The sequence below is a fragment of the Conger conger genome, chromosome 10, assembly GCF_963514075.1.
Source record: "Conger conger chromosome 10, fConCon1.1, whole genome shotgun sequence".
NCBI lineage: Eukaryota > Metazoa > Chordata > Actinopteri > Anguilliformes > Congridae > Conger > Conger conger.
In genome coordinates this window covers 2,015,260-2,025,000 of record NC_083769.1, presented here as the reverse complement: position 1 = coordinate 2,025,000, position 9,741 = coordinate 2,015,260, and the positions used below count along the sequence as shown (strand labels likewise).

At 39.0% G+C, this 9,741-nt stretch overlaps 1 protein-coding gene across 1 annotated transcript in view; it reads left to right on the top strand.

Annotated features, from left to right (window-relative positions):
* The window catches only part of syn1 (synapsin I), a 54,748-nt gene extending 46,875 nt beyond the window's left edge, over positions 1–7,873 (top strand). The window contains exon 13 of the mRNA XM_061257443.1: positions 4,925–7,873. Within this exon, the coding sequence (XP_061113427.1) occupies positions 4,925–5,063 (139 nt within the window). The 3' untranslated portion in view covers positions 5,064–7,873. The remainder of the gene's footprint in view (positions 1–4,924) is intronic.
* Positions 7,874–9,741: the final 1,868 nt, after the last annotated feature.

Sequence of the window (9,741 nt, the reverse complement as noted above, 5' to 3'; positions counted from 1 at the left end):
GCAGGGGTGAATTCCAGTTCAATTCAGTCCATTCAGGAAAATCAGCAAAATCCCTCAATTGAAAAGTACCCTATAGTACCCTAAATATTCTAAGGATTTTTTTATTAATAATTTCCTGAAAAAAAACAAAAAAAACTGAAATGACATTAACACCTAAACTGGTGAACAGACAGTGCCGTCCAGACCTGGGTCAAATACATAATTTATTTGGATTCAAATACTTTTCTTTGTTTGACTGAGTATATTGTAACATTAAAACCCTGCCTTCTGGTCCTCTTGGCTGGCTCAATTGCACCAGGCAAGATAAATCAAGCACAGAAAAGTATTTGAATCCAAAACAATTGCGTAGTTGACCCAGGTCTGGTGCAGTCTGTTGCATACACAGCAGTGGTTCTATTTATGGTCTATTAGGAAAGTATGTACAAAAAATAAAACCTACAGTGGTGTGCAGAAATTTGGGCACCCCTGGTCAAAAAGCCTTTTCCAATTAATATATAAAGAAAAGCAAACCTGACCTGTAAATAGTACAAAGTTAAACATGACACATTTCTTCAAATTTTGAAGCAAGATTACTTTTTGTAATTAAATTTGTATAGTTTCAAAATCATAAAAAAGGAAAAGTTTGTACAAAAGTTTGGGTAGTACTTTGTAGTAAAAGTCAGCTAGTACTTTGTAACTCCTCTGGCAACTGTAACAGCTTGTAAACGTTTCCTGTTGCCAACTAAGAGTCTTTCAGTTCTTGCTTTTGGAATTTTTTCCCATTCTTCCTGGCCGAACATCTCTAGTTCATAAATATTCTTTGGCCATCTTGCATGTACAACATGTTTGAGTTCTCTCCACAAATTTTCAGTAATATTCAAGGGGACTGTGGTGGCCATTCCAAATACCTCTTTCCTGGAGGTAGTCATGGTTGATTTTGATGTATTGGATCATTGTCTTGCTGAAATACCCAACCTCTCTTCAACTTCAATGTCTGGACTGAACTTCGAACATTAGCCTTTAGAATTTCTTGATATTTGCTGGAATCCATTCTTCCTTCCACTCACACAATATTTATTGTGCCCCCAGCTGCCACACAACCCCAAAGCATAATGGATCCTCCTCCATGCTGAACTCTTGGCAAGGTGTTCTTCTCTACAAAGGCTTCACTCTTTTTTCACCAAACATACCTTCTTTGGTGGTGGCCAAAAAGTTCTATTTTGGTGTTGTCAGTCCAAGGGAGCGGGTTCTACAAGCTACTCACAAGACGTGAGTTCTGGGGGAAGGGGTTAAACAATAAAGGGATTTAATAACTCCCTGGAATTGCCAACCAAGAAAACGACCTATTAGAACTGGTCCACAAATTTAATCTGACACCTGCAAGGAAAATAAGTCTGAGATAGGTAGCCGACGCAAACTGCGGAAGGAAAGCTACACAGGCTCCCAACTGTGCTCTAGCATACCTAAAACCGGGAACGGCAATGTGACCACGAAAGACAAACAACATTATTCCACTGAACATTATAATTAATGGCAATATTTACAATTTAATTCTCCTGACGATGCAGGGTTACTTTTAAAAAGGAGACATGAAACAAGTGAACCCCCTAGTTCCACTGGGGAAGCGGGAATCCTAATAATGGGGTAGGACACATACATACACGGCGGGGGTCTCAGTTTCGGACTCCGAGCATATCCGCGCATTCGCGAAGCTCTCAACTGGAGAGGGGTGATCCGCCCACAACTACGTACCTGACTTGACTTTAAGGAAAATCAGCAACCTCAGATATTCACCCCAACCCATAGCGCCAAGAATAAATTTCATTCCTAAAGGTACAGTACTATGCAAAATTTTTAGGCAGGTGTGAAAAAATGGTATAAAATAAGAATACTTTCAAAAATATAAATGTTAATAGTTTATTTTCATCAATTAACAAAATGCATGAACAGAAGAAGTGAATGAACAGAAGAAAAATCTAAATCAAATCAATATTTGGTTTGACCACCCTTTGCCTTCAAAACAGCATGAATTCTTCTAGATATACTTGCACACAGTTTTTGAAGGAACTCGGCAGGTAGGTTGTTCCAAACATCTTGGAGAACTAGCTACAGTTCTTCTGTGGATTTAGGCAGCCTCAATACTTCTGTCTCTTCATTTAATCCCAGACAGACTCAATGATGTTGAGATCAGGGCTCTGTGGGGGCCATACCATCACTTCCAGGACTCCTTGTTCTTCTTCATGCTGAAGGTAGTTCTTAATGACATTGGCTGTATGTCTGGGGTCATTGTCTTGCTGCAGAATACATTTGGGGCCAATCAGATGCCTCCCTGATGGTATTGCATGATGGATAAGTATCTGCCTGTACTTCTCAGCATTAAAGAGACCATTAATTTTGACCAAATACCCAACTCCACTTGCAGAAATGCAGCCCCAAACTTGCAGGGAACCTCCACTATGCTTCACTGTTGCCAGCAGACACTCATTCTTGTACCACTCTCCAGCCCTTTGGTGAGCAAACTGCCTTCTGCTACAGCCCAAATATTTATATCAGTCCAGAGAACCTGCTGCCATTTTTCTGTACCCCAGTTCCTGCGTTTCCGTGCATAGTTGAGTCGCTTGGCCTTGTTTCCACGTCGAAAGTATGGCTTTTTTGCTGCAATTCTTCCATGAAGACCACTTCTGACCATGTAAGGTGTGGAGGAGTCCCACTGGTTTCTGCCAATTCTGAGCTGATGGCACTGCTGGACATCATCCAATTGCAAAGGGAAGTAAGCATGATGTGTCTTTCATCTGCTGCACTAAGTTTCCTTGGCCGACCACTGCGTCTACGGTCATCAACGTTGCCCGTTTCTTTGTGCTTCTTCAACAGAGCTTGGACAGCACGTCTGGAAACCCTTGTCTGCCTTGACATTTCTGCCTGGGAGAGACCTTGCTGATGCAGTATAACTATCTTGTGTCTTGTTGCTATGCTCAGTCATGCCATGGTGTATGACTTCTGACATTAAAGTGTCTTCAGCATCCTCACCTTGGAAGCAGAGTTTGGCTGTTCCTCACCCAGTTTTAACCCTCCTACACAGCTGTCCCTGTTTCAGTTAATGATTGTGTTTCAACCTACATATTAAATTGATGATCATTAGCTCCTGTTTGGTATAATTGGTTAATCACACACCTGACTATATGGCTACAAAATCCCTGACTTTGTGCAAGTGTACCTGACTTTTACACAAGACGGAAATCAACTCCCAGAGGAATCCTGTCTTCTCCTGTGTCTAACATTTGTGCGCCAAATAAAATGTGAAAGTGAAGATGTGTCAGACTGTCCTCACTACCCTAAGGTGACGGAGAATTGCTGTGTTTAGCTCCCATAGACTCTGTCACAACAGGTAATTAAGAATCGTCAGTCACACCTCATTAATGCACAAATGAAAATAAAATAACATGCTATGGGGAATGCAACAAACAAGCCCCATTCAAAGAGAAACAGGACTTAAATAGACCGGCACGTAGCTGACCTTGGTCAGTAATCAGACCCCACGCGGCAGGCAATTATAATCAGTCGTCAGCTTGAGGACACATCTGCCCATAAGGGCACCTAATCGCCATTCATTGCCAAAGTGAAATTAATTACCAAAATAGGCCAGAATGCGACAATGCGCAAAAAGTTAATGCCTGGAAAACTTAGCCGAATCCCTTCCAGAATCATGACATCCAAAGCACATCATTCCAAAAGGCTTCAGGCTTCTCAATGTTTTCTTTTACATACTTCAGAAGTAAAATTTTGTGATGAGGTCTTGGGAAAGGCTTCATTCTGGCAACTCTGCCACATAGGCCTTTGTTGTTTAAAGTACATTGTGTTGTAAAGCTTGACCTGTGTCTGCTACTCCTTTTTGCAGCTCTCTTGCAGTGATGTGTGGATTCTTATAATAATTTCTAACAAGGTCTTGGGCCATTCTGTCTGTTTCTTGGTCTTCCAGACTTTGACTTGAGTTCAACTGTTCCATTTATCTCCCATTTTCTAATAATGTTTCTGACAGTGGAAATAGGTTATTTGAAACATTAAGAGAGTTTTTGTAGCCTTCTCCTTCTTGGTGGAAATTAACCATCTTCATCCTGACATCCTTGGACAACTGTTTTGACGAACCCATGGTTGTTAACACCAGACAGAACAGCTACTGCAGTTGGATACTTAAGAATAAAAAGTTATTTTCAGCACTTGAATTATACTCACCTGACTCTTCGTAATCATCCTTTTAAAAGGTAACAGGAACCCTTTCGGAGTATTCTCTAAATGTTTTTAATTTATAAACTAACAAAATTAAAATAAAAAGCAATCTTGCCTTAAAATAGTTTAACTCTGCTCCATTTGGAGTTCAGGTTTTCTTACTGTGGTATATTCATTTGAATGACAAATCAGATATGGGTTCTGATTCCCCCCCACTGATTGGTTATGGTATTCTAAAACTGTAGATGCCTGTGCACTCGGAGTAGCCTGCCTGAGTAGAAAGGTACGGTTGTGAAGTCTAATATGAAAAAAACTTCTTATATAAAATGGACTCCATCTCACTTTGGTCATTGGTAACGTTAACAAGTTAGTATTAGAAGAACCTAAGATGACAAAACATAACACTTTCGATCACAGATTAATTGTAACAGACATTTAAACCAGGGGTGCCCAAATCTTTGCACCCCACTGTACCCCGCTGGTAGAGCACAAACCCCCAAAGAAATGTTCACATTAAATAACCAGAAAGTATTCCTCTGTTAGTTCCAATGTCTTAGAGATGAATGTAAAGGAAATGTGTAGGTACAGATGAAGAACGCTCCCCAATAGGAACAGTAGATATACATCTTCTTTTATGCACTTGAGCCATTCTCCATCCCAAAGTTTGCTGCATGACTTTAATAGCCTTTTTTCCTCTATTGCCATTTTCCCCTCTTTGTAGCAAATCCCAGTCTCTTACCAATGCCTTCAACATTCCAGACCCTACGGCAGTGCCTCGCTCCAGCATTAGCCAGGACGAGGTGAAAGCAGAGACCATCCGGAATCTGCGAAAATCCTTCGCCAGCCTCTTTTCCGACTGAGACCTCGTATTACCTACAAGACACACAAGAAAATAAGACCAAAACCTATAGGACCAACAAAATGTCCATTATACTTCAGTTATGGACATATATACATATTTTGGACACACAAATCAATTATTCAACAACACAAAGTGGAATAAATTTAGTTTAAATTGTTGTTGAGCTGCTTGTGTTCCTGTCTTCATTGGTCTCCATTCTGAAACATACAGGACCTAGGAGAACGCCTGCACACAAGTGCACATGCTTTTCCTCCTATTCAGCATGTTCAGTGGCTGATTTAGTGAAAAAAAAAGTGGAATATTCTCCTCTTCCTTTTGCTCTGTGTTGTCCAACCCATTTTAAGTTCTGTTTAAACCAAAACGAATAGAGTCCCTTCCAATTGATAGCATTAGCAAGAGGCTCAAATTTCCATTTTAGCATTACTGTTTTTAAAATATTTTTTTAATCCACGTTGATACGATTATTAGTGGTCTTTTTCTCTTTGATATTGTGTTCCTGAAATATGTGTCTGTTTCATACCTTGGTCTGCTGATTGAAAACATATCTAGCAGTCCAATATAGCATTTTATTCTACAACGTGAGTGAATTGGGATCAACTCAATGAGCTATGGCAGAAAATAATCTGGACTGCTGGATATATGCTCGTGCTGAAACATGGGCTCTTTTACACCCATATGTGCATTTGAGTAACAATTTTCAAGAAAATGAAGATGGTACACATGCACACACACACACACACACCTGCGCTCTTAACCTTGTTGTCAGACATTAATTTGTAATTATTTTTCAAAGTATATATATGGTTTGTGGATATATGCTGGTACATCTGCCTCCTTTAGCCCTCACCCAAAGCTGGAGCCTGGAGATGATGCCTTATGTACCCAGTGTTGTCTCAGCAAACGGGCTCAGGGCCTCATTCACTCTCACAGGAGATACTGAGCCTCTACCGCAAGCCATAGGGCACATTAATGTAGTGCAGAGCGTAGTTTCTCCTCACTTCACTACTATGTATAACACTGTTGGAATGGGCAGTAAAGCCTGTTTTGAAGTTCTGCTTGAATGTCCCCACAATGCAGATATGTCTGTCTCCCACGGCAACTTGCAGTCACTTCAGAATGTGATGGAAACTTTTCGCACTTAGTAAAAGAACAAAGTTGTACTGCAAGTGTGTACATTACAAATGATATCTGAACTACTGTACCCTGCACTAAAGCACTGTCTTCCATAAAATAATATTCATCTTGCTGCCATTGTAACCCTCTTAGGGACAGGGCAAGATGCTATATTATTTGTTGACATCCTTGATCTGGCCACATTCTGTTAGCCCTTAGCTCAGCCTCTCCTGCATACCATGCATTGGCCTCTTTGTGCAATAACAGTGATTCTTTGTGATAATAGTGCATAACTATGTAAAACCTGTAAACTGTTAAAGCAAATATGTTTTGTGCAGCCAGTGAGTTATGAATGATATGTTGTGAAGCTTTTTTCCCCTTGAACTATGCTTGTTGCTGCTCATGTGTTAATGAACTGTCAGTGTGTATGTTTTTATTAATTCTGTGTATTTTCAGTTACAGTTTGTTAATCTAATGTGTTTGAGCCTGGAAATATTGCACCCTGTAATAATTATTGTCATTATTTGAAAAGAGAAATCTATTTGACTGTTCTGTGATTCTTGGGACTCTGTGGAAAATGTACAAAATCCTTGGTAAGACAAGTCTGCATGGAATGCTGGAAAATCACCAATAGTTGCTTGAAGTCTCACATGGAGAATTAACTCATGGTGAAATCTCACATGGTGAAGTCTCACATGGTGAAGTCTCTCATGGTGAAGTCTCTCATGGTGAAGTCTCTCATGGTGAAGTCTCTCATGGTGAAGTCTCTCATGGTGAAGTCTCTCATGGTGAAGTCTCACATGGTGAGATCACACATAGTGAAGTCTCTCATGGTGAAGTCTCTCATGGTGAAGTCTCTCATGGTGAAGTCTCTCATGGTGAAGTCTCTCATGGTGAAGTCTCTCATGGTGAAGTCTCACATGGTGAGATCACACATAGTGAAGTCTCACATGGTGAAGTCTCTGGTGCACAAATGTCAGTACCCATGTGTAACCGTCAAGCACGAACATCTTCATCTCAATCACCAAAATAAAAATGAATCCTTCACAGCACTGAGTACAGATGAAAGCAGATACAATTCTTAAAAAAAAAAAAACATGGTAAATGTCAAGGATATAAAATATTGAATTCTTCAGAATAGATGGCGCTGGAACAAATTCAGTACATAATGTGTAATATTGCCCTTTCTCCAGCTGATTATGAATTGCATAAGGAATGAAGGTAGTCTCACACATAGTAACACAATTATTTTATGACAGGTAAATATATACACAAGTATTCACTGTAGCACGTTTACAGAATACTTCATATTCTTGTTGACTTAAGTTTTTATTCATTTCAAGTTTAATGATATCATTTTCTAAACTATTTCTATTTCTGTATTGAGCATCTAGAATTCTGGTCTTGTGTACACTCACACTTTTTTGTATTTATCCATTGTCTCATAAACTAATGCAAAACTGTTTGAGTCAAAAATTTGAGATAAAATAGCTAACACACACAAGCCAGTTGGTGAAAAAATGATAATATATTGAAACATTGTAAATCATGTTGTATTTAATTACACAGAAATGTATCTTTCGTGTGATGTGATTGTCGGTGTAGTTCAGTAATTGTGGGAAAATAAGTGTCAAAAGTGGAAAAATTCTAAAGTGAAAAATATTCAATAAAGTCTATTATTATTAATCGAAATTATTTAAAGGTTCTCCTTGTGTTTTTGAAATGCAAGATGTATTTCTCTTCACTGCTCCATACTGTTATCTCTCAAACTGTTCAGAGTTATTGGAGCAACTGTAATCAGAGCAAAACTGCATGTTAAAAAAAAACAAAAAAACATTACCGGTAAGACAATGTTCCAGACCTTTTCAACATGTTTTAAGTAAAAGTGACTATTAAGTTGACTGTTAAAAAGAAAAATGTACATGCAAGAGTGTGACTAGGGCAAAGCAAAAAAGAGAGTTTTAACATGTATTGATTGGTTATATATTTATAATTATTACCAGATGGTTTTTGTGTGGGGTGGGGCAGGTGCACGAGGGGAGGGGTGGCAGCCATTCTTGGTGCAAAAATTAAACCTTTGGGGGAAAAAATAACATTTATTTATTCACAAAACATATTTTAAAGCATTATAGTAAACAATGAGAGAAAGTAAACACTGAAGAGGACATAGCATGTTAGGACACGTCTCTAAGGCGCTGTGCAGACGGTACTAATGAATAAAAAAAAGATTTAAAAAATGTAAACAAAATTTAAGCAATGTAATAATAAATAAATCAGTAAATAAAAACAAATAGCGCTAAAACAAGCAAGCAGGTAATGTTTTAAATGCGTGAATTTAATATCACGTGTTAAAGGCGGTTTGGGAAAACTGCGATGAGAAAAGCCATGAGGTAAGTACAGCAAAGTTTCAAGAAAACATGCAACAATGTACCCCTTTAAAACATGCAACAATGTACCCCTTTAAAACAAGCAACAATGTACCCCTTTAAAACATGCAACAATGTACCCCTTTAAAACATGCAACAATGTACCCCTTTAAAACAAGCAACAATGTACCCCTTTAAAACATGCAACAATGTACCCCTTTAAAACATGCAACAATGTACCCCTTTAAAATATGCAACAATGTACCCCTTTAAAACATGCAACAATGTACCCCTTTAAAACAAGCAACAATGTACCCCTTTAAAACATGCAACAATAATTTGATTTAAAACAAGCAACAAGGCTGTTTTAAAAAGCGCTATATTAATAGTTAAACAATTAACTCAAATTAGACTATGAAACAAAGGGTGCCTGCATAAGAGAAATAAGAGATAAGAGAATCGACATTAGTCGAGTTTTAGAAAGACAAAGTTTAGACTAATTAACCGTTCCAAGTAGTAGACAGGTGCAATACATAGGCCCAATACATCCGAATACTACAGATTCAAAGCAAAAATGGCTGATTTAAAGCTACACACTATGCATGGTGAAGGGGAGGAGACAGCCCACACAAGCATGTCCCCTAAAAGAATTGTACCAGTATGAATAGCTAGAATGGGACAGCGTCACTACACCCTCAGAAATTGTAAATATTGACTGGACAGCTTGTTTCAGAGGGTGTTCCTTGAAAACAGATGGCATCTGGGTCATGAGACAGTTTATGTTTTTATACACTCAGTGAGCACTTTATTAGACTTGTTTTTCTACTGCTGTAGCCTATCCACTTACAGTTATGATGCGTTGTGTGTTCAGAGATGCTCTTCTGCACACCACTGTTGTAATGTGTGTTCAGAGATGCTCCTCTGCACACCACTGCTGTAATGTGTGTTCAGAGATGCTCCTCTGCACACCACTGCTGTAATGTGTGTTCAGAGATGCTCTTCTGCACACCACTGTTGTAATGTGTGTTCAGAGATGCTCTTCTGCACACCACTGTTGTAATGTGTGTTCAGAGATGCTCTTCTGCACACCACTGTTGTAATGTGTGTTCAGAGATGCTCTTCTGCACACCACTGCTGTAATGTGTGTTCAGAGATGCTCTTCTGCACACCACTGTTATAATGTGTGTTCAGAGACGC